Here is a 26820-nt window from a genome sequence, read left to right as displayed (position 1 = left end):
GCTGTACAAACAGACATAAAGGCAATTCATCTTCAATATTCATTTCTTTTTTTTCTAGCATTACAACGTATAGGTAATTCATGGATTCTCAATATGCATAGTATACGTCCATTTTTTTCTTGCATTGATACGTGTTATCTAATATTCAACATCTAATAAAGACTTCACCAGTTTATAGAACAACAACAACATTCATAGTTTGCCACAATCTTTTAATTTCAGCCTAAACATAAGTACAAATTGAAATACATCACCGACATCCTGACTTGCCCAGACAAATCCAAATATATATATATATATATATATATATATATATATATATATATATATATATATATATATATATATATATATATATATATGTATATCACAGTGTCCGTATTCCGGTTGCTCAAGTAACTCTTCCAGCAATCAATATCAAGCTTTTTCAAAAGTAGATAACATTGTTTAGGGTATCGGTCATCATAAACGTAATAACTCACTCCAATATTTAACACAATTAATATAACAATCAACATACAGACCACATATTCCACATTCTGCTAATATTGTATTACCTGATACATATTTGCCTACACCCAATACAATTTTGTTAAAACCTTGTCTTTCTTCGAATCCCCACATTTCTGCTACAAATAATAATATAAGCTTTGTCTTACTATCAAAACGTTTAAATGGAATACTAACAGGTATAGTACCAAATGTGTACTGCAATTTCTTAACAAGAAACAATGCCATATTTTCCATACTATAGTCCATGATAATATTGTGGAAAGAAAGAAATGTTTTATTTAACAACGCACTCAACGCATTGTATTTACGGTTATATGGCGTCAATCATATGGCTAAGGACCACACAGATATTGAAAGAGGAAACCCGCTGTCGCCACTACATGGGCTACTCTTTTCGATTAGCAGCAAGGGATCTTTTATATGCACCATCCCACAGACAGGGTAGTACATACCACGGCCTTTGATATACCAGTCGTGGTGCACTGGCAGGAACGAAAAATAGTCCACCGACGGGGATCGATCCCATACCGACCGCTCATCGAGGGAGCGCTGTACCATTGGGCTATGTCTCGCCCTCAATATTGTGGAATTAACACACCTAAAAAGTTATAATATATAGATATTCATATACCATTTCTCATTTGTTCGTAAAAACCCGGCCTCGGTGGCGTCGTGGTTAGGCCATCGGTCTACAGGCTGGTAGGTACTGGGTTCGGATCCCAGTCGAGGCATGGGATTTTTAATCCAGATACCGACTCCAAACCCTGAGTGAGTGCTCCGCAAGGCTCAGTGGGTAGGTGTAAAACACTTGCACCGACCAGTGATCCATAACTGGTTCAACAAAGGCCATGGTTTGTGCTATCCTGCCTTTGGGAAGCGCAAATAAAAGATCCCTTGCTGCCTGTCGTAAAAGAGTAGCCTATGTGGTGACAGCGGGTTTCCTCTAAAAACAGTGTTAGAATGACTATATGTTTGACGTCCAATAGCCGACGATAAGATAAAAAAAAAATCAATGTGCTCTAGTGGCGTCGTTTAATAAAACAAACTTTACTTTTTGTTCGTAAAATACCCCCGTTCCTATAAACTAATATATCTGTTTTCTGCATATTGACCTGCAATCTCTAGGATATACAAAACATTATGTAAAACATATATCTTTTTCTGCAGTCGAATAACAGTGCCATCAAATATACAAAGGGCATCAGCAAAAAGAACCAATAATAGATCTTGGAACTCCCGGCCAACAAGTATAACATGCTTTGTTATAAACAATGCAAATAAAAGTGGACATAAAACACAGCCTTGGCTTACGCCACTCACACGATCAAAAAATCTAGACATCGACATATTTGAAATTCTAAGGGCAGCTTTAACCTTAGAATACATATTTTTTATCACTGAAAATAATCTACCATGAATTCGCTTGTTCATAACAGAATACCAAAGTACCAACCTATTAACAGAGTTAAAGGCTTTTCTGAAATCAACAAATATACAATAAAATCGACCACGACGTTTTGATAAATAGTTCTGAACTAAACAATCTAGCGTAGATATATTAGCGTAAATATAGTATCTGGTGTACAATAACCTGCTTGGGATTCTGGAATCTGTACAGAAAGTTCTGCAAATCGTTGCAAACGATTACCAACTAATGACGGTAGCATTTCTAAAAATAAAAATAAAATCCATTATGATATACCTCTATAATTGTTTACCCAGTTAACATTGCCCTTCTGATGGAGAGGTACACTAATTCCTTTTGCCCACTCAGAAAGGACAATACCTGTCGACATAATATTATTAAATATAGCAATAAAATATGGCATCAATAAAGTACTACAACACTGAACCTTTTAACCATCTGGACCAGCTGCTTCCCCACACTTCAAATAATGCATTACTCATTCAATCTCTTCATGTGCCACATCTCTGTTTAAAATATCTCCACAGTCTAGAAAATCCATTCACAATTGCGTGTATACGCACCTGCATGATCCTGTTTGGCGAGTTTCTCTCAAACAAACACAACCATATACCCTGAGTACACCATTGTTTTTTACTTCCTGGTTGGAGAGATATCACAAAATGTCGAAGTGTTGGGCGTATCTAATTGTTGCCACTTCATGTATTTGTTTTAAAACAGACTCAATGTCAGGTAGGATAGTTCCTCTACTACAGTATAATGCATTAGTTTAACAGTAAATAGGTTAATAACCGCTACGTGTCATTAGAGTGTGGATTTTGGTTTAGGTATTCAACTACAACAAGTTTTCACACATCGTAAATAGACACCACAGGAAACACAAAACAAGCACACACACAAGCGTGCGCTCACATATAAACGCGCGCACTGACACACAAAACCCCACTATAGAATGTATTAGTTTAACAGTAAAAAGGTTAATAACCACTACGTGTCTTTCGAGTGTGGAGTTCGGTTTAGGATATAGGTATTCAACTACAACACGTTTTCACACATCGTAAATAGACACCAGAGCAAACACAAAACAACCACACACACAAGCGCGCACACACATACACGCGCGCATTAAACTTACCAACACAAATACACGTGCGCATAAACAGACACGGTGGAGCTGGAGGGCTACCCCACGCCTAATAATTCTGAATCGAAATATTATTAGCAGTAAATCTTAAAGCAAAAGATTAATTTTTCTTGTAGAATGCAGGGAATTGTATTTCAGGGCATCTAGTTTTCAAAGTTTTACCAAGGCGTATACCCCCGAACATCCTAAAAGCTTTGCTTTGCGCTCTCGATCTCAGTTAGCCCCCTCAATGTCTACTTGCTTCCACCGTGCCCGACAAACATACACACAAAGACAAATACATAAGCACACACATACACACATACACGCTCGCATATACACACACAAACACACATTCACTCACACGTACGCACTTCCATACACCCAGGATAAACCAGGTTTTGGTTTTGGAACCCTGCATCAACATATAAACAAAGCAGGATAAGGGGAAACTCGAGCTAAGGGAAATTGGACGTTACCCGGTATATACTACTGTAAAATTAACAATAATCATTTAGTGGCATAGGTTATTCACTGGAAAACACAAATGGATTATACATGTTAAATGTGTTTTAGAGTTCGGTTATAATGCTCCCCGACCTATTTTTGCCGGTCAACATCGCCACGGTCCATGAAATGTTGTTTGGCTGTCGTCCCGCCAATAATTTTACCTTTATATTCACACGTTAGTTTGAGTCAATCATGTTTGTTCTGGTAGGTTTTGATTCGGGCCGGCAGAGTTTGCAGCTTACCGGACCAAACATCTGGCAGGAATGTCTGCCAATATCGACTCCTGTTTTTTCAAGGAAGGGACAATTAAGGCATTTGGCCTGGTATGCATATTCAACGATATATAACGCACATTATTGTTTAATATCAACAAGTATAATCGTATAGTTAATTAATACAATGCTTAAATGTGACAGCTATTATATATAACGGGCGCAGCCATTTTGTACCATCCCAGTGAATACGCCCTCTGGCGAGCTGGTGGTTACGTAATACCTAACGTGTCACGTCAGGAATTAGTCTTCGAACTGAAGAAACACAACATACTTGATTTTTGCAGATGCATCGCAATGTTCTGTAATAATATCCATCCCAGTAAGCCGGCAACAAGTATATATTATCTTTCAATACAAAATAAGCCACCATTGTCAAAGTGTTGAAATAGCTGTATTATGTTTTGTACATAAATTAACGCACGTACTGTGTGTGTTCTTGGTCTTTTCTTTCCGTGGCCTGTACCTGTGGTTCCTGATTGGCAGGTGTATATTTAGACGGTAACCAGACACTTTGTCTAGACACACTAAAAAGACGTGCCTCTTTTATTAAGATCACAAGGTATTGTCTGATAGCTGCGCGGACGCCCCTCAAATCGTAATGGACATTATCACTTTATTACTGTAAGTAATTCTGTAAAACCCTTGATTAAGTAGACTTTCCCATCTAAACTCACAAAACTGACCAATTACGTAGTTCCAAAGAAAAGAAAATTATCACTTAGGTATCGTGAGTGCTCGTTTTTGCTCGAACGTACCCTACCAATAGGCCTAATAATTTGCATTTTTTCTTTGATTTTTTTTAAAGAGAAACATACTATAACTCCATTTCGTTCTATTGATGCAAATGAAATATATTCAGTTAAATAGTTTATTATACTATCAAGTCATTTATGTTGTTTTACAAGTCAGGTTGATGAAAGCGAAGCGCCTTGGCATAAATTAGAACGTTTATTTACACTGTGTTTAAGAGGAGTTGGACGGAGCTGACGTCACTTCGCCCTAAGCTATACCACCGGACGTCACAAAAACGAAACAAAAATGGCTGCCCCAATTAGCAGGAGTAATCATGGTTTTTTTTATTAACTCTAAAATTACGCGTTTTTCATTAGTTAAAGTGTCAGTACTGGGTTCGCCTGCTGGTACCGGCACACAGACAGAGCGAGTTTAACAACTCAGTAGATAGGTATAAACCTACAACACCTCTCTATGTCTCTCACTAACCCATTGTGTGTGCCCAGGATAGCATGTTTGAAATTAATTGGACTGAAGCACGAAACAAAGGAGGTAAAATTAAAATTGTGTCAGTTATCGAGAAAAAACATTCTTGTTTCAACGATTCTTCTTAACATGGCGTGATGCAGACCAGTTTTAGTCGATTGCATGGGGTGTGGTGTGTCGCAGAATCGATTGCCCTCTATGGACTCTGATTTTACCCATCTCGACCAGTGTTCCACGACTGGTACATCAAAGGTCGTGGTATAACGTCGTCGTAAATTAAAAATGTGCTGAGGTGTCGTTAAACAAATGTGACTATATACTTTCCTTAAATTGGAATTTGTGTTTTAAGTAGTCACGCTCTGGGTTCCTGATTGTTTTCTTTTGGAGTCAGTTATCCTATTGTTAAGACATTTATACTAATATATATAGAATATTATAGATGATTTGGTTTTTTTTTTTTTAAATGGAGGCTGGGGTGGTTGGATATTGTTGCCACAAATTCAGTTGGAATATTATGTCACTAAATTGAACATCTTCAGTAACCCTTGTCCTATCTGAACTGTGTTGTAAATACTGCGCTATAGCAGATATACCAATTGTGTTGTGGATATTTCAGAAAATGTAGCTTTATTGAAAACTACCTATCAGAGTTCATACTATGATGGCATTCCGCGGAATTCGTCTGCGCATGCTGTAGATGGCAGCCGTAAGACTGATAATGGAGTATTCTGCATACTAACTGACGCACAGCCATACACGTGGTGGGAAGTAGACTTGGGAAGAAACTACTACATACACAATCTGGTTATTTACTTCCGCACCGACTGTAAGTAGTTTTATATGTCAGCCTGTATATTGAGTGTTTGTATGGTTGTTTATTTGTATTTATTTTCGATATTTAATTGTCGGTTTTAATATATTCGTACGTGTATGCGTGTGTAGGAGTTTGTGCGTGATGCGTGATTTGTTACTTGTGTTATTACTGCTGCTGTTACATAGATAATAATACATCAGCGGCCGTTACATACCATTTATCTTAAACAAACTAGTTGTTTTAAAACGTACCTAACGAGAGAAAGCTAGTTTGATACGTTTATAAACAAATAGTTGTAAAATAAATGGTATCTAACGGACACGAATGTATTATTCTATTTCTTACATATCCTCAAAAACCAGGTTTGAAGTAGATTTTAACATATTTAACACTAAAAGTTATTAGTTTGCACTTGTAGGTAACTTACTCGTTACAGACAAATGATTATCAGGTTAGCTATACGCCACAGTGTAATCGATTCCGATCGTGCTGGGTTTTTTCATTGCGTGTATGGCATTGGTGATCATCACCTAGGAGCAGCCAGTCTTATGTCTTGAAATTGTTAACACACGTACATGTGTAAACAAGTGTTATCAAAAATAGCGAATGATGTTCTCACCAACTGGTGTGTTTGAAAGTACAGAGATACTGGAATGGTTGCAACGCATTCGTCCTACAAGCAATTAATATAGAACTTTAGCTTATGAGTTCCGTTTTGAAATAGAAAACATGTTGTCAAACTATTAACATCTGTTGACACTGTTTTAAACGTAGAACTTTGTTTACCAGTTTTGATCTATTTGTGTTTCAAAAGGTTAGGAAAATGGTTATATGGCGAAGCCTTGTGACCTTTTTTGTCGACTATCTCCCCAGCTCTCAACTTCAGACATAGTTTTAACGCATCTGCATATGTAATTACCCCCTACATTGTCATGTACTAGGAACATCTAAACGACACACATAATGCTATTATAGGGTAAACTATTAAAATGATTTTTATTTTATATTTATTTATGCAGACACAGTTCGTAAAACTGGAGTAAATGTATACAGTTCTCTGTTTGCAAATCAAAGTAACACTGGACACTGGTGTGGAGACACAACACCAAGTAGTCCGTTCATAACACATCTGACCTGTGATGACACCGCTAGATACATCACCCTCTACAGAAACACAGGACGTGGTAGCTCAGTAATGGACTTTTGTGAAGTTGAAGTATATGGTAAGACACTCAATTAATATCTGTAGTAATTGTCATTAAATGTACATATAGAGTACATCTAGTTCTTCAATATACGTTTTTGTTTCAATAATAATATTGCACAGAGGTGATTAAGAGACATTATGAATTAGATTAGATTAGATTAGATTAGATTAGATTAGATGTTTAACGACACACCAGCTATTGGGTATCAAACTACGGCCAGTGTGTGTGTGTGTGTGTGTGTGTGTGTGTGTGTGTGTGTGTGTGTGTGTGTGTGTGTGTGTGCATGTATGTCTCTGTGTGTATGTATCTGTGTATATATGTCTGTGCATATGTGCCTGTGTGTTTGTGGGGGGTGGGGGTGGGGGGTGCATGCTATAGTAGTGAAATACACTGCTCAGCATGACCTTTTTAAAAATTAAATTATTAAACATTATTGTACATAGAAATCGATCAAATATTTTGTTCAACATCCATACATAGTTGTCTGTGGGCTGGTGGATTCTTGCTACTAATGGAACACTTTGCCGGGTTTCTTCTCTAAGACTATATGTCAAAATTACCAAATGTTTGTCATGCAATTGCCGATAATGAATAGATCCATGTGATCTAGTGGCGTCGTTAAACAAAATAAACTTTTACTTTTCCATAACAGTTGAAAGAAAGTGTTCGTTCATTTGTTCACATAAGTTAATTGTATTTTCAGTCTGTGATCCTGGAACTTTCGGTGATGACTGTACTCAGTTCTGTCACTGCCTGAATGGACCGTGTAACTACACAACTGGGGAATGTGCAGGAGGATGTAAACCAAACTGGACTGGACAGACGTGCGGTGGTATGATATAAGTACAGTTAATAAAACGACAATACATATACCCCAAAACAGAAATCGTTTTCCCACAATAACATAAGCATATTGATTTAGAATTGTTTCAGTACCTGAAATTTCTCGTACCATATATTAAAATGTATATCATATGTCGAAACAAACAAACTTGTTAGTATAACACACATTGTTACCAGTTTTGCTGTAGAAATATTAAAATATCACCCAAAACAAAATAAATAAATAAATAAATACATATATATATATATATATATAAATACATGTATATAAATAAATAAATAAATAAATAAATATTAACCTAAACAAAACAAACAAGCCGTAAAGCAAAAAATAAATAAATAAAAATAAGAAGCCGAATTGTTTAGTTAGTATATTACACATAATCACTAATAGGAAAGGTATAAATACTTTATAACACAAATAATAATACATAAATAAATAAATAAATATTAACCTAAACAAAACAAACAAACCATAAAGCAAAAATGTTTAAAAAAAAATAAGAAGCCGAATTGTTTAGTTAGTATATTACACATAATCACTCATAGGAAAGGTATAAATACTTTATAACACAAATAATAATACATAAATAAATAATTAAATATTAACCTAAACAAAACAAACAAGCCGTAAAGCAAAAAAGAAGAAAAAAATAAACATAAGAAGCCGAATTGTTTAGTTAGTATATTATACATCATCACCCATAGGAAAGGTATGCAGCCCAGTGATAGAAGTGTGAGCGTGTTTAACGACTCAATGGGAAGGTGTAAGGCCATTACACCGACTTCTCTCTCACTAACAACTAACCGCTAACCCACTGTCCTGGACAGACAGCCCATATAGCTGAGGTGAGTGCCCAGGTCAGCGTGCTTGAACCTTAATTGAATATAAGTAAACATCGCTATTAGCAGTTCTATATCAAAAGTGTTTTGTATGTTTTGTCATGTACGAGTATGTTAGTGCAAACTATAAAGACTCATGTATTCTGGGATATCATTTTTATAAAGTATTTAAACATTTAGGACAGATCAGTTTTCTTACCATCACGCGCTATTCTTCGATTTCGTTTCGCTATATTCTCTATCTACGTCACACGAAAAAATATCACTCTCCATTTTAAACACGAGAGGCGACCTGCTATTTAAGTGGTTTATGTTATGAAGTATTTAAACATTTGCAATATATGTGTACTTGTACAAACACATATATCGCCCATAATTATTGGTAAGGTATATTCTGCCTCTGGTACGAGTGTGCGATAAAATGTCCCCATTCATATGTTTGTTTAATAATTGCTTTTTATGCTGCATTTTGGGGGCATTTTGAAGCAGAAATATGTAAGGTTCAATGAGAGTGTTTGAGGATATGATATTTTTTAGCAGGATTAACGACCCCATGCGGGGCTGTTTTTGTTCAGGAAATTACAAATCAGGTGAAAATAATGGTAAAACGATAGCTGACGTGCTTTACCGTTTCCTACGGTCTTGCTATATGCTACATGCTGTATGTTGTATAAAGGCCACTGGTCATTGAAAAACAGAGAATACTATATGAGTGGCACCATTTATCTTACGAGTTGTTTAAAAACGTATCTAACGAGTGCAAGTGAGTTTGATATAGAGAATACAACACAAGTGGCCGTTATATACCATTTATCTTACAAGTTGTACAATCGAGTTGGATATAGAGAATACTACATGAGTGGCCAGTAGATACCATTTGTCATACGAGTTATCTTATAACGTACCTAACGAATGAAAGCGAGTTGGATACGTTTTAAAACAACAGGTTAAATGTAAGATGGACACGGATGTAGTATTCTATTTCTTACATATCCTCAAAAAACAGGTTTTAAGCAAATTTAAACGTCTTTCCCGATTAAAACTGATTTACAGCCCTAGCGTTTGTATATAACTAATGCTAGGGACAGGCTACCAACTGACACAACGAAGTTAGCCAACTCGCCGATCTCTTCACTTCTACGATTGTCCAGTTGCTAGTCTGAGCACTCTTACAACTCGATTCTCGTCGTATACAACTTCTACGACTGTCCATTAGCTAGTCTGAGCACTATGACAACTCGATCCGCGTGTATACATTCTACGGGAGTCCAGCTAGAAATCTTACAACGCGAACTCTCGTCGTTTACCAACTCCGTCGTGACAGTTGTTAGTTGAGAGCATTAGGGAGTCCGTCGTGACAGTTTGAGATTAGCATTACGTGTCACAATCAAATGAATTGCAGGTTACTTTATACGTCACAATGCAACGATTTTAATCCTACTTGTTTCATGGGATGGTATGGTATTGGTGACCTGGTCAACCAAATTTAAACGTCTTTTCTGACTAAAACGTATTCACAGCCCTCGCTTTTGTAGCTAACGTATACGTCACAGACAAGTCAATGCCGGGTTAACTACACGTCACAGTGTAAGCGATTCTGATCGTTCTTTTCTCGTTGAATGGTATGGCATTGGTCACGTGGTCATCACATTGGAGCAGCCAGTCATATGTCTTGAAATTATTATCACACGTATAGGTGTTAGCAATATATGTTGTCACAAATGAATGGTGTTCTCACCAACAGGTGTGTAAGAAAATATGAGTTTATTAAAACTGTAAACATGTATGAATTTTGTATTAGTAAATTATGTTATTACACGTTAAGATAAGATTGTGAATTTATTAAAACTAGTCGTGCTCGCCTTTTGTATCACAAGGTGAGATTGATTTAATTGTGAGCTTATTAAGACTGTAGTTGTGTTCCTATTTTCTATTATTATTACATGGTTCAACATATTTTGTAAACCATCAACTATTACCATGTAGAAAATTGAATTTTCAGCTATTTCTTTCTTTAGCAAATGTTTCTTTTACAATATATTTTTTATTTCCAGTCTGTGATTCCAGTCACTATGGCGAACTGTGTAGTGCAGACTGTTCCACTAGACATTGTAATGGGTCATCATCGTGTGACAGGATCACAGGACGGTGTGACAATGGATGTAGAGCAGGATGGATTGGAGCAGACTGTAAGACAAGTGAGACATATATCAGTAGGGTTTCTGTTGTAAATACTTGCATGTTAACATTGTTGCCATGCTCTGTTTTACATAGTTCAGTACGCACAAAGCGTTCCCTCGACATGGTGGCCTTAATGTAAATGGTGAACATAAATAGTTGCTGGCAGTCACATTAAACACATGATGGAAGAACAAACACTATTGCTTTTAGGTTATTAAACGAGCTTTCATTTCGTAGCATGTGTATATACCGAGTGAAACAAGTTTCAGTTGCAACGAGTTTTTAAGTTGGCAATGACAATTATTTTACTAGGGACATGAACATGATACAAATAGTAGCAAGTTTAATATCATATTTAATACCCATATTTAATTTTAACTTTTTTTATCACTGAAATCGTTCCGGTACGGTCTTAGTGCGGCAATCGTATGGCGTCGTCAAATGATGTTGAGGTGTTACATCCCACTTTACGTTCTAGGTGGACATAGCACTTTTATAATATTAACCAAGAAGTTTTAACCATATGGGTAATGAAGAGTAGCATTGCCATAACGCAATGTGTCATACGTTAAGAACTTTGTCAGTAACGTAAACTGCGTAAACCATAAAGCGTATAGTAACTACAGCTTGTTATTTTGTCTAGATCAATACACAGTTGTAGAACATACATCAAACTAGTGTAACTTTCCCTTTAGTCGAGTCATTAGGCGATCACTAGGTATCTAGAATACAATGTTGCTACCTTTTCTCTGATTTGTTTATAATAATGTCAAGATGACGCCGATCTGCAAGCACAACTCGTCTGCTAGTGTGTGTGTGTGTCTGTGTCTGTAACATTTGTTAATAAGTTACAATAGCAATACTTAGTAGCAATACGGGTATGTAATATGCTCTCTCGCGCATGATAGTGGGATGTAGCGCAGTGGTAAAACGTTCGCCTGATGCGCGGTCGGTCTTGGATCCGTTGGTGGCCCATTAGGCTATTTCTCGCTCTAGCCAGTGCACCAAGACTGTTATATCAAGTCCGTGGTATGTTTTATACTGTTGGATGGTAGATATAAAAGATCCCATGCTACTAAACTATATGTCACAATTACAAAATGATAGACATCCCATAGTCGATGATTAATAAAACTATGCTCTAGTGGTGTCGTTAAGCAAAATAAAACCATATTTCGTGCTTAATCGATAATACATACTTATTAAAGGCATTTCAGGCACCACTTATGAAGCATTGGGGAAATAAAAACCCATGTTTAGTGAGATATTTTTTATTTGTCTTGTAGAAGTTAAGCTATTGCCCGTGACGTTGGTTGGTACCGAGTTCATCTGCTAATACTGTTTTTCAGCCATATTGAGTTACTACGGCTTGGTGAGTAGTGTAAGGCCACGACACTGAATTCTCTCTAACAATTAACTAACCATTATGTAAGTGAAATCCTCCTTTGAATTCCTCAGATTTTACAATCCATGTCTGATTCTATTCCAGAATGTCCACAGGATCGATATGGACAGGGATGTGGAAGTCGTTGCCAAGACAGACATTGTCATGGGAAATATGACTGTTATCACGTGGCTGGAGAGTGTGTCAGTGGCTGTGATAGAGGATTTCATTCACTCGACTGTACAATACGTAGGTGTTCCATAGAAGTTGGAGTCTGTCAATCGGTTTCGGGGCGGGACGTAGCCCAATGGTACAGCGCACGCTCGATGCGCGGTCGGTGTGGAATCAATCCCCGTCGGTGGGCCCATTGGGCTATTTCTCGTTCCAGCCAGTGCACCACGACTGTATCAAAGGCCGTGGTATGTGCTACCCTGTCTGTGGGATGGTGCATATAAAAGATCTCTTGCTGCTTATCGAAAAGAGTAGCCCATTGTGACGGTACATGCTCTTAATTTCTTTTCGCCTGTAGCGATATTAATTGTTTTAGAGGGCCGTGTGCAGTTCCAAATGCACTTAGCCGAGGTGGCCAGTAGTTACGTAATACCTCCGCGAGTGCGGTTTTTTACAACCGTGATTTTGGCGACTGGCGACAGAATGTCTGGTCATCTAAGAAAATATACCGACTCTGGGAGAGGTGGAAATATCAGATGATAGGTGAGGTACCGCGTTGTGCCCCCAGGCGATATTCGCTGTCTCTGAGAGTTTTGAATAAATAGCTAGGATTTTAGAGATATCAGGGAGAAACATATTGGAAGGCGTCCTGGGGGAACATTGTCCGTTTGGACTTGGTAATTATATATTTTCTGCTCTGTGTATAACCTTGATGTGATTGATGTGACTTTAAATATTAATACTGTATTATACCAATATTATTTAGACGGTGCTGCCGGTCATCTGACGCAGTAAACGGTAGGCTCGCTGTCTAAATAAATATATAAAGCTTAGCCAGTCATCCTAGAGGACCTAGGTAAACTGTAGGTTATTGTCTTTATTGTGATAGGTACCAGTATTAATTCTGTGTTACAAGGTTATTGAACGAGTAGTAAGGGTTAATTAAAAATTAACCAGTTAGGAATAGAGTTGTAATTCCTTTATTAATTAAGTTCCCCTGGCAGCGTTTCTCAATTATCACACGTTACTGAACGAGTAGTAAGGGTTAATTAAAAATTAACCAGTTAGGAATAGAGTTGTAATTCCTTTATTAATTAAGTTCTCCTGGAAGCGTTTCTCAATTATCACACGTGTGGGTGTTGTGTCACGGTGAAGTGTTAGCATATTTTATAAACTAGACACCTAGAGATTAACTAATTAAGTGATCAGTTCTGGGTTGTTATTATTTGTTGTTGTTAATTAACTACTGCGGCAGTACATTTGTCAGCGTAGGTTAATACAGATTCCAAAGTGTATTGTGTTTTTGTTGTGTTTTCTAGTGAACTAAACGTCCTATAATAATATATACTTTATATAAGATCCTATCTCTGATCATACCTAGACGAGCCAGCGGGTATAACTGCCTGTTACAGAGAGATCTAATAGCTATACAGTTAGGAGAGATATTTGGACAATCGTGTTTCATTCAGTTACGGGTATTATAGGATCCCCGTGACACCCATGAAGTGGCGACAGCAGGTTTCCTCTCACAATATATGTGTGGTCCTTAACCATATGTCTGACGCCATATAACCGTAAATAAAATGTGCTGAGTGCGTCGTTAAATAAAAACATTTCCTCAATCGGTTTCAGTATTACACGTTTTTTGTTGGGTATGTTCTTGTTTCGGTGATATCTGAACTGCGGCTGTTTGTATGCTGTTATTATTCCTACTTTTGGTATGAGTTCGCGTGATGGACGCGAGAACAAAATGCAACTGAAATTTAAAAAACAAAACAAATTTACTCCAAACTACAGATAATATAATTTCTTTCAATGGCTATTCAAAAATATGTTAATTCTATAAAAATAACTGCTTTTTGTGTTTTGTTTTTTGTGTTTTTTTTGTCTGGGTGGGTGTTTTGTGTTATTTTTTGGGTGGGTGGGTTGCAATCACGCAGTGTTTGACATTTTTAATAATCTCAAATGGATATAATTTTGAATTGTTTATTTCTGATTCATCAATAATCTTGATAGTTGGTTATATTCACAGTTAAAATAGTTTAACAAATCACGATTGACATTGCATTTTGACTTGTAAACAAATTAGGATTGTTCTTTGTATGTTTCCGCACGTGAATAACATTGTCTTACATGACTATAGTAGTTTAATTTCTTTTGTTTCCCCTTGCTAGCACCATAAGGCAATGAGGCTTGTCGTCTGCATCGTTGTAACATGTTATATTGGTTTATTTCAAATTAATATGATTGATATTTTCTAACTAAACCATTTGGTATGTCACGATGCAATGTTGAATACATTGGTTTGTTTTAGCTTAAATACAATCATTTGTTTCTAACTTAAATAAAGCGATTTACTTCAAACCTATCTGCAAAGGATTCTTCTAACTTAAATGCATCAATGGTTTATTTCTAATTTAAATACAGTGGTTGGCTTTTAATTGAAATACAAAGGTTTTCTTCTAACTTGAGTAAAAGAAATAATTGTTTTATATATAGACATTCCAGTTCAGTAAAGCAAAATACGACGGCTTGACGTAATAAAATATATTAGTGTGGTTTTTACCATATTGTTCAGTATGTCAAGATTCATATTATATCTTGACTTGTTTATTTATGTTTTTATATGTTTCTGCATGCATAAATATTTATTGCATTTTGACTTTAGTCTGTTTTGATATACATTTCAGCATGTCAGGATGCCTACGGTTTTAAATGTAACATGTCTTGTGATGTCAGACACTGTCTTGGTAGTAGGGACTGTGCCGTGTTTTATGGAAGATGTACAGGTGGTTGTCAAGCTGGCTGGGAGTTACCTGACTGCACAACCGGTAGGTGATTCAAAGTATTAAATACGCATCATTATAGAAAATGTATTATACGGTTATTGGTGTGTTTCATTATTATTATTATTATTATTATTATTATTATTATTATTATTGTTTTCTTTACAAGGTGTGCAATTGTATTATATAAAAGGTAAGGTGTGATATGGAAGGTTTATGAAGTTCCGCTTCTAAATGCCACAATACACTTCGTGATACATGCAAAGTGTCTGTAAGGTGATTGGTAAATGGGTTATTTTCAATTAGTAAACATATTTATTAAAGTATTCACATTCTTTGTAAGTAAAGATTCTTTTGGACTTTTTTTTAAATGCATGTTTACGGTATGGTCTTGACTCTTTCAGACGTTGGATAATCCTCAAGGCTTTCTCGTCCTGACATAATTTCAGCAGACCATTTCTATATTATTGAACAATTGGGAGAACCATTACCATATTTACATACGCTTATCAAGTTTGGTCATGTTTTCGCCTACATTTGCGAGAAATGTGACAGCTCTGGTCAAATTCATGGTTTCAATATGGTAGATTATCTAGCAATATTGTGTAAATATAAAAACAAGAGTAGTCGTGTTATTGATAAGCAAGAAAAGTTTTTCGGAAAAAAGCTCAATCATATAATGGTGTACCAAGCTGTTGTATTATCTTCAGAGACTTCGTGTACCTCGTAACTATGACTTTCCTTTCTTTACATTAGCAGTCGCGGTCAGGTTAAACACTAACTTGCATGTTAGTGTGTTACAAAACAATAGTTTCTTTTTCTTACCTATACTATATATTTGTACATAAATAAGATGTTTAATATAAAGAAACCGTATTTATTTTTTGTCGTTTATTTCTCAACATTTGTCAAAAATATACTATTGTCCGAACCAAATTGTTAACAACTACAAACAATTACTCTCCTACCTTTAATTGCCGTTAGTTTTCCTCCAAAGTTTATCCAGACACAAATCGCAAAAAAAAAACCCACTACAAATATAGAGATTCCACACATGAGACTGCAACGATGTCGCCGATATCGTCTTTGCTGAGACTGCATAGGGAAAAATACATGCAGTTTTCTGCCGTCTGCCATGTTGCTTGTTTATGGAATACTCTTCAAGAGGGGTGAAAGCCTCCAAAGTATGTGACACAATGTCAAATTAATATGAAATCAATTATCTCTAGTGGTATCATTAAATTTGTTTTAATAATAATAAAAAATAATAATAAATAATATGACGTCATCACGTTTGCTTTTATATCATAACATGTTATGACGTTGTTAGATTAAGTCCTATCCTTTCACCCCCTCTTGAAGAATATTCCATAAAACGTCAAAATGGCAGCTGGCACATAATTACATGTTTTTTGCCCTATGCGCTCTCAGCGAAGTCGATATAGATGACATAGTTATCATCTGGTATGTGGAATCTGTGTCATTGTAATGTTTTTTTCAAAATTTCTATCTGGACAAACTTTGGATGAAATCTAACGGAAATTAAAGGTAGGAGAGTAATTTTTCGTAGTTGTTAACAATTTGGTTCGGACAATAGTATTATAACATTAAAATAAATAAACAAAAACCTATATTGTCTTCATTACACATGGTTTTTGTGTTGGAAAAAGTTATTGACATGTTGTACACTATTACTAAATTTGTATATACAGTTTTCCATAGACAGCAGAACATATACCATGGTATTTTCACATTAAAGTCGTGGAGCAACAATCATATGGCACTGGAAAGGGAATTGATGATGTACAAGAGTTTCTTAATGGAACCCCACCACATTCCCTGAAATCTAATATTAAATTGAGCTACCGATAGGGTATATTTACACGTCGTTTTGTGGATGTTTACAGAATGTCAAGGTGGTACATTTGGACCCGGATGTCAGTCAAAGTGTAGTGAACGACACTGTAAAGGAGACAGCCAATCTTGTGATGTAGAGAATGGAACATGCCAACATGGCTGTCAGCCCGGATGGAAGAGTCCAAGTTGTAACATACGTGAATAACCAAAAATATATTATTATTTGACACTTATGTGATTATTTTGTCTTTAGTTGTTAATCTGTATTCCATTACATACCTATGCATGCATAGTAATTGGGTTTTTTTATGTAACAAATATTGCTGCATTCTCAAAGATGCAAGTGACTATTTTGCTTTACTTTATCGGTGACACATAACTATTATTTGATACCACATAACAATACACTTTGCATTAAGTGCTCTGGTTGTGTCGCTATAAGCTTTGCAATGTGCTCTGGTGATGTCGCTAGAACAATCAAGAAAACAACAAACGACTCCATTTAAATGATTCAAGTAAGAGCTATTTTATAATTGATATAATGAGTGGAGTCACTGGATTAATGTTTTATGTTTGGTGGCCAGTAGGACAGAGTGGTATTTGGCTCCTAAGTTTGAATCAGAGATCCTCAATTACGAATATGGCCCAGACCTTACTCGCTGTATTATAGGATCAAGACATGGAACACTGTGTTGGAATCTGAACGACAAAACCGGAGTCAGGGCCGTATCTTTGCACAATGCAGAGTCGAACGGACATCTAGCAAAATGTTTGTTTGATTTCATAAATCTCAATCTAGTGCCTCGTCTATAGGAAGGAATTAAATACAACATACCCACAACTTTATGTTATGCTCTCTTGAATAGCTTTCAGCAATCTGTAAATATATGTTTACTATATTTCAGCATGTGACAGTGGTACATATGGCGCCGACTGTAAATTCAAATGCACACAAAGACACTGCAAAGAGAGTACGACCAGCTGTAACCGCGTGACTGGTTTTTGTGACGGTCCGTGCCAGAATGGATGGTTGGGGATCGACTGCACAGGTATATTTAGCAATATGTAGACATCAAGGGCTGTGGGTCCACAGAATTTAGAAACTTTAATTTGTAAATTATAGTCGAGACAATGCGTGAAAACAACACTACCTGCACGTGTATTCAACACAGATTTTGTTTGATGTACTTGTACATTCATCTGACATAACTCAAATGATCGTGTAACAGAAACCAAAACTAGATAAATTTATAAACCGATTTCAGTAAGAATGATATTCAGTTACAACTGTTTTGTCATGTGCAAAATATACTGAACTCCACTGAAAAAGCACCACCTAATTTTTAGTTTTTATTGCAGAGGCGGATCTAGGTGGGGGGGGGGGGGGGGGGGGCCCGTCGCCCCCTAAATTTTGCGACAGATATAATTTTATTATATATTAATTTTAAAAATGTTTACGATCCCCCTCCAAACCGCCGCCAAGGTTCCCTTGGCATTTCACCTCATGGCATTGCCCCCCCCCCCCCCATAAATGGATTTTCTGGATCTGCCACTGTATTGCATTGTGTTATTCCACCTCATATCATTGCCCCCCCCCCCCCCCCAATAAATATATTTTCTGGATCTGCCACTGTATTGCATGTGTGATGTTGCTATAAATCAAACAATAACTCTTGTATCCAATTTTGTGTTTGTTTCTTGCTAACTAGAATATATCCAAGTATATAAAAAAAACCCAGACAAATATATTATTATAGTCAAGACAATGCATGAAAAAAATACCACTAACACGTGTATTCAACACAGAACTTATGTGTACGTAAATCCATCTATCAGAACTCAAATTATCGTTGTTATTGGTACCGCATTTATGAGGTTGTCATAAAGTAAGCATTAACTATTGTTTCCAGTTATAGGTTTATTTTTTGCTAACCAGATTACATCCAGTTTTACAAGATCAGACAAACAGAGTATTTCTTTTTCTAACTATAAATCTGACTGGTGCATTTCCAATGGTGTTCAGTATATTATATGTCTTGAAGGTTGTGATGGGAAGTATGGACCAGACTGCAGTTCGTCTTGTGCTGACAGACACTGCAAAGATGGTGACGCACCGTGTGATTATATGACTGGATCTTGTAGTGGACCATGTCGGGCCGGTTGGCAAGGTGCTACATGTACAGACAGTAAGTAGCTATTCATTTGATTCCAACTTTCAGTCGAGAATTTTTAATCCCCTACCAGTACAACCGGAAGGGAATATATGTTTTGTCTGTCTATCTGTCTGTCCGTTTGTTCCACATATAGTTCCCAATACCTTTTTCACAATGCCTCAGGATCCTGAATTGAAATAGTTTATCATGTAGTAAAGTTAAATATAAAATTTCGTTGTGATTTGCCCATTTGTGACACAGTTAAAGCCAGATCGATTTTCACTTTCAAAGGGGAGCCATAACTCTGTCAACAAATATATGTTTCACAGAGATATGTCCCATGAACTTAGGAGATTGTGGGGTCCGATAGGGTGCATTTATTGTTTTAGCATTACTCTCAGAATAATTGTTCACGGTTATCAACAGCAATGACATATATCATTGCAGAATATTCACATTTTAAACTTAAACTGATTTTGCTATGCAAGAATTTTCTACAATTTTGTTTTACAATGGAACTACTTCTGTGTCTATATATTACATTTATTCCAAATCAATAAAGTTATATTGCATAAACATTTCTACGTGCTTTTTAGTAGAAGAAATTGAAGATTAGTGTGGCAACCTACACATCCAGTTATCTAATCATTTATATCATAACATATCTATTTCAAACATATTTGCTATTATTTGTTGATGTCAACAAGGCTTAAATGCCGTTGTACAGCTGGGTATCGTGTTAAACGAGTTTTTCTCACAAAACGACAAACCTTATATATTGAGCTCATACAACTTATATGGCTATGACAAAACTACAAAACACTACCATAAAGACATAATGGTTAATATGACATACAGGGCCGTAACTAGCGGAAGGGGGGGGGGGGGGGGGTCACAAAATAAAATAAATTTACAATGTATTGGTTATATTGATACTGACGTTTTAAATATGTAATCTCCCTGAAATGGCTGCAAAATGTTATTTCAGAGCCTCTTGATTTCAAATTGTCCAGGGTGGTGGTGGCATGCCCCCAGACACCCTAGTGACTTGTGTCATCCATACTCGTTCATTCCAATAATTCATCTCCCTTCCCCCACAAAAAACAAAAAAGAACCAAGCTACGGCCCTAACATATAATTGTATGAATGAATGAATGTAACCCCAGGACTAAATTTTATTAATGCTAGCAAAAAATAGTCTGCGAGTGTGTGTGTACTAATCTGCGGGTGTGTGTGTGCATATTTTAAATATGTATTTGTGTTTAGAAAATAAGTATATAACATAGGCCTATTTTGTGAAGCTCTTGTTAAATATATTTTTTAAAATTCAGATTGTGATACAGATCATTATGGCGTGAATTGTGAATCAATGTGTGCAGACCGACATTGCAAGGGGGAACAACTTTGTCACCATGAACTGGGATACTGCAATGGTGGGTGTCTGGCAGGGTGGACAGGACTTACATGCGTTGAAGGTAATTGCGATGACGAACTAATACAATCAGGCCTGTTACAAGGGGGATTCAGGATATGATCGAAAATCCTTTTGGCATTTTTTTAAATTGAAATTATTCACTAAAAATGCTAGACATAAAATACACTGTTTAGTTATTTCCAAACATGCATGGTAACGTTCATTATTTAAAGGGGAGTGTGCGTGTGTATGTACAGGCACGGAGGACCAGGGGTGTGGGCTGGGGTAGAGGGCTCTACCTCCCAATAATTCTTAATCAAAATATTATTGGTAGTAAATCTTAAGCCAGAGATGAATTTTACTTACAGAATGTAGGATATTGCATTTCAAGACATCTAGTTTTAAAAACTGTACAGGGAAGAATATTTCCGAAATCCCTCCCCCCCAAAAAAAAATAAAAATAAAAAACCCACAAAAACAACAACAAACAACCCAAACAAACAACAAACAAACAACAACAAAAAATCCAAAACAAACAAACTTTGCTTTGAACCCTCGATCTCAGTCAGCTCCCCAATGTATACTTGTTTCCGCCGTGCCTAGTGTATATATAGATAAATATAAGTTCAACTGACAGAGACCCTAACACACGCTCGTCAAAAGTAGCACCGACATTTTTTTTTTTTTACAGCCCAAGTTGACACTGGCAACACTGACACCAGTAACAGTGATTCCACCAGTATCGCATTTGCCGTTGTGGCGGGTATTCTGTTTGTACTGTTAGTCATAGTGACGAGTCTTTTCATCTGGCAAGTAGATCTGGTTTTATGTTTCTTTTCATATTGAATTTGTTTGGATTTTTTCTGTGGAGCGGGGCGTAGCCCAGTGGTAAAGCGATTGCCTGGTTGCCTGGTTGCCTGATGCGTTGTCGGTTTGGGATCGATCCCCGTCAGTGGACCCATTGAACTATTTCTTTTACCAGCCAGTGCACCCTGACAAGCATATTAAAGGTCGTGGTTGTACTCTCCTGCCTATGAGATGGTGCATGCAAAAGATCCCTTGCTACTAATAGAAAGATGTTGCAGGTTTCCTGTCTAAGACTATATGTCAAAATGACCAAATGTATGACATTCAATAGCCGATGATTAATAAACCAAATGATCTTCTGGTGTCGTTGTGCTATCACGTCCGTGGCATATAAAATATCCCTTTCTACTAATGGCAAAACGTAGCACACTACTATATGTCAGAATTATGAAATGTTTGACATCCAATAGCCGATGATTAATACATTTATATGATTTAATGGTGACGTTAAGCAAACGAAACTAACTTTTATTTTATTGTGCTTTTAATAGTTAACAAGCGTGTATAATATATATATATATATATATATATATATATATATATATATATATATATATATGTTATACTATTTGCACTTATATATATACTTTAATAGTTATATATACGTATATATATATATATATATATATATATATATATATATATATATATATATATATATATATATATATATATATATATATATATATATATATATATATATATATATATATATATATATATATATATATATATATATATATATATATATATATATATATATATATATATATATATATATATATATCTATATATATATATATATATATATATATATATATATATATATATATATATATATATATATATATATATATATATATATATATATATATATATATATATATATATATATATATATATATATATAACTATATATATATATATATATATATATATATATATATATATATATATATATATATATATATATATATATATGAATGATTGGTTTAAATAGGCATCTTTATTCAATGTTCTTGTGAAAAATAAAGTCAACAACAAATTACATCCAAATAATTTCATTTACTACTATTTATAAATTACTAAATTAAATTATTATATTACTGACTAACATGTAAGTGTGTGGTGTAACAGTTTCACTTTGAATTAAATCTCCATATTGATTTTAATGAATACGAGGTGAACATGTTTTATCTACATTGCATTTTATGTTTTCCCCTGAATATTTTTATGTAAGCCACTAGTTTTGATAGTATTGAGTTAATTATGCAAATATTATATGTGGTATCAAATAATGTGTAGTCTCTCATCATTGATATATGAAGAAACTAATGAAATAGAATACTTCCAACAATGTACTTAAAATATTTAGGATAAGTGGTAATAATAAGATATTATATATATTGTAGGCACATTAAAACTCACAGAGTGAAGTCGGACTTGTATCAGCAAGAGATGAGAAAAACAAACACGAACCTGCCAAATCAACCTACAGATCCAAGTGCTGTAGAATATGAAATTGTTGATAGACAAGATGGCGGTCCCAGCAATCCCAGAATTCCCAGTTCTCAACAAGTCGATACGTCCCGTTCAGCCAATTATGGCAATTCTTTGACGCCACGTAATCATATGGATGCGCAGCCGAGACATTCTGACAGTGAGGGTGGCTATGTTAATGCAGGACAAACGAATGAATACGAAAAGCTTGATTTATCCAACCCACCGCAGAATGACTATGATAGGATAACTGGTGTTTAGACAAATGAGAATGAACATTTGGTTGACGAATGTTGATACTTTTACCTTGTCGTTCTAAACTGACATTGCCATTATGGAATTTGTTTCACAATAGCTTAAGATACTCAGCTGACATTTTGTGTATAACGTTATCCTGTTGAGTTACGGATCAAGTTTGATTTTCATGAGGATTTACTCGTTTTCTGACATAGTTAAGGACCCTTGAATTTAGACGACATGAAAATCTGTCTGCTCGATAGGGGCCACATATTAGAATTCTTGTTTTTATAGAAGTTGGACCGACAGAACTGTTTTGTATGTGTCAATATACCACAAAGGTTTCACACACACACCCAAGTCCTGTCCAAAAATAAACTTTGAGTGCTCAGCCGAATAGGTTTCAGGTGATTTGAGCAATTTAGATGGACTGCAAAAATAAATTGCGTCGGAATATGTTCCTAAAATAAATATAACTTTTAGGACAGGTGCCAAAAAATATAAAGTCCGAATAAGCCCTTACCTGGCGGCAAAGTTTCGTTGAAAAGGTTCCTGCACGTCTAGGAGTGGAAGAACTTGCCGGTAGTCGGGTTTTTTTAACAACCTTTCAATGCAGGGGTACTACATGCAAAGATCGTCTTGGTCACGCGGTGAATAGCTCAATTGTCCATCTTCCCTAAAAGGAGTCCCTGGCTGTAGGTCCCCTCCCGGCTGACCGTCTCTCCGATAAGTAGTCCCTGGCTGTAGGTCCCCTCCTGGCTTTCCATCTTCCTGATAAGTAATCCCTGGCTGTAGTCCCCCTCTGGCTGGATCCATCACCCTGATAAGGAGTCCCTGGCTGTAGTTTCCCTTCCAGCTGTCCATCACCCTGATAAGGAGTCCCTGGCTGTAGATCTCTTCCCGGCTGCCCATCTCTCCGATAAGGAGTCCCTGGCTGTATATCCACTCCCGACTGTCCATCTCTGCGAGAAAAAGTGCCTGGCTGTAGTTCCACTCCCGGCGTTTCGTAATACAGATACCCTCCGCCCCCTCCTTATGGGTGATGTTGTCATTACAGTACTCTCCTTTGTTGTATGGCTGTGGCTTGAACGGAGGCCCGGTTAGACCTGCTGAAGAGATTCCTTGGGCCTGTCACGTCTGGTATGATCACGTTCCTCTAACGTGCACATAGTGTAGGAGCACACAAGGTATATTCCCCTCGATCGTTTTCAGGGCTGTGTCCTGGATCCGGTTCTGATATCGATGCTGGTCGAGGACGAAAAGTATCAGTTCTCATTAGTGGTGGGGCTGCCTTTCCCTGCTGCACCTTGGGCTGTGTGGCTGGCTGGAACCTCCTTATAAGTTACATGGTCCTTGTGTCTAGACATTGGAGATTCCTTAATAATAATACAATATCTATATTCTAAGGGGATAATTTAATTGGAATCGTATTTTATTAGTAGCATACTTTGTTGACTTGCATCAATACAAGCTGTAGATCGAGTGTTCTCTGGCTGTAATCTATTTATGTAAGAATACTGCAAGAGTGTACTTTGTGTAACAGATTGTCAACTTTCGACAACTTAACGATCGCCAAGTTCTGTATACGTGTACATGTATTTCCTTAAATATGACCATACAGATCTTTAGATGTTCCAAATAACACCAAACTTACAAGTTAATGCTTACCGTAGATGCTATAAGAAGAAACCTGCGACCCTTATACAAACCCAACAAACTCTGTTTTTCTGAGCGGGGTGTAGGGTTTCTTCCTGAAGTCCCTGTACTATTTTGTACAATACAAGTTTGATGTCATGGGTGAACCTCGAAAGAATCAAGCTAAAGAGCTGTAGTATATGCTTTATAAAATGTGTATTTTAGACACAATGTATTGTACACCTAATAAGGCAGAAACAAATCACTTTCCGTCCCCAACAAACACAAGATATTATGAATATGGTACAGTTGTAAACACACACACACACACACACACACACACACACACACACACACACACACACACACACACACATTTTAAAAAATGTTTCGTATGACAAATTGACATTAAGTTGTATAGGCTAAATGTCATTGTGTATACTCCTATATCAAAAATGAGTCTTTATCCCTCACAACTTGATGGTAACGTTTTTTTATAATGTAATTCAATTTAAAATGAATTCAGGTTGGATTAAAACTTTTTTATATGAGTTTTAGTAGTATTCATATTAGAGTTGTATACCTATTCATCAGTTTCCTTTGACATAATTGGACTATACATATGGTGTATGTAGAATACACTATTTACAACTTGTAATAAGCTATGTTGTACTTGGAACACATTAGCATATTGTTTTGCCTTTGTAAACTGTGTAGATAAATAGGATAATAAACAAAGTATACTTACCATGTTGGTGTGTTGATTGAACCTTACTATTCAGTTTAACATCCAGGTGGTATGACCGTACCTGGTATAAAGTATGATGGCGGTAGGAGAAAAAGAATCAGGCAACATCATGCCTGCTAGAAGGATTTATGCTGGGAGACCAAAAACGAATGTTAAGCAGGGCAATATTTGTATTTGTTCTCTACCCCTTTTCCCTTTCTAGGAATCCCGCCGTTGCCACACAGGCTACTACTATCGGAAAGTTGTAAGCCATTTACTTTGCATAAATTGGTAACACAAAACAAAGAACATGAATAAGATATTCATTAAACTAAAACACGAAAACAGTAGGTGCCTAGATCAAATATTTTTAAAATACCAACCTATTCAAAATAGTAAGTAAACATAATGCGACTCTCATTGCACTTACTGTCCTCTTGTCTGATGTCGCATTTGGTACTTACAAGTTTTAATATGTTGCAACTTTAACAACATTCGAAGTTTTGGCAAAATATTTTCACTGAAGCTGGCAAATATCCATATAGTAATGGTTGTCAAATATTTTAGTTACACTCACCATAACTTTGAGGCCACTTGATATATGATTAATTTGAAGATAACTTGTCGAGCGTCGTACGCATGGTCGAATATGAACCCATATACTCTTTTTAATCTATATTTCCTCTGGACTCCTATATCTATTTATATTACTAGAGGATCTTTTTTATTTATGTGTATGTATGCAGACGATACGATTTTATTTTCTAAGTCGAAAAATGGGTTGCAGATATTAATTAAATTGACAATGTCCTGTGGAAAGTGTAGCATCCATGCATATGAAAAAAAATGTGTTTAAAAGGATAAGATACGATACCATATTAACGTGTCTGTATCAAGGCACGTGTTTTCCGGGCACAATGTCTGAATTCGTAAGTGACTAGGTGCAGAAAAGAAAGGTTGGTCAGTTGGAAATTGACAGAATGTGTAATAGCAATTAGTGAGAACAAACAATAAACAAAAAAGTTACAAATCTAAAGAAAAAAGGAATTGACTGCTCGGCCGACTATTAATATACTTTGTAGAATTTTGGAAGGACAGTCCAAAAATAAATGAGAGAGAGAAGAGAGACTCAGAC

At 36.1% G+C, this 26820-nt stretch overlaps 1 protein-coding gene across 1 annotated transcript in view; it reads left to right on the top strand.

Annotated features, from left to right (window-relative positions):
* LOC121387114 (multiple epidermal growth factor-like domains protein 10) overlaps window positions 1–25706 on the top strand; it is a 36897-nt gene extending 11191 nt beyond the window's left edge. The window contains exons 3-14 of the mRNA XM_041518138.1: window positions 5682–5891; window positions 6899–7102; window positions 7791–7919; window positions 10828–10971; window positions 12444–12587; window positions 15200–15340; window positions 17203–17349; window positions 18058–18201; window positions 19195–19338; window positions 20637–20780; window positions 21411–21528; window positions 22999–25706. Of these exons, the coding sequence (XP_041374072.1) occupies window positions 5682–5891; window positions 6899–7102; window positions 7791–7919; window positions 10828–10971; window positions 12444–12587; window positions 15200–15340; window positions 17203–17349; window positions 18058–18201; window positions 19195–19338; window positions 20637–20780; window positions 21411–21528; window positions 22999–23347 (2018 nt within the window). The 3' untranslated portion in view covers window positions 23348–25706. The remainder of the gene's footprint in view (window positions 1–5681; window positions 5892–6898; window positions 7103–7790; window positions 7920–10827; window positions 10972–12443; window positions 12588–15199; window positions 15341–17202; window positions 17350–18057; window positions 18202–19194; window positions 19339–20636; window positions 20781–21410; window positions 21529–22998) is intronic.
* Window positions 25707–26820: the final 1114 nt, after the last annotated feature.

This window comes from Gigantopelta aegis, chromosome 13 (assembly GCF_016097555.1).
Source record: "Gigantopelta aegis isolate Gae_Host chromosome 13, Gae_host_genome, whole genome shotgun sequence".
In the NCBI taxonomy this organism is placed as follows: Eukaryota; Metazoa; Mollusca; class Gastropoda; order Neomphalida; family Peltospiridae; genus Gigantopelta; species Gigantopelta aegis.
This window is presented reverse-complemented; position numbering and strand designations above follow the sequence as displayed.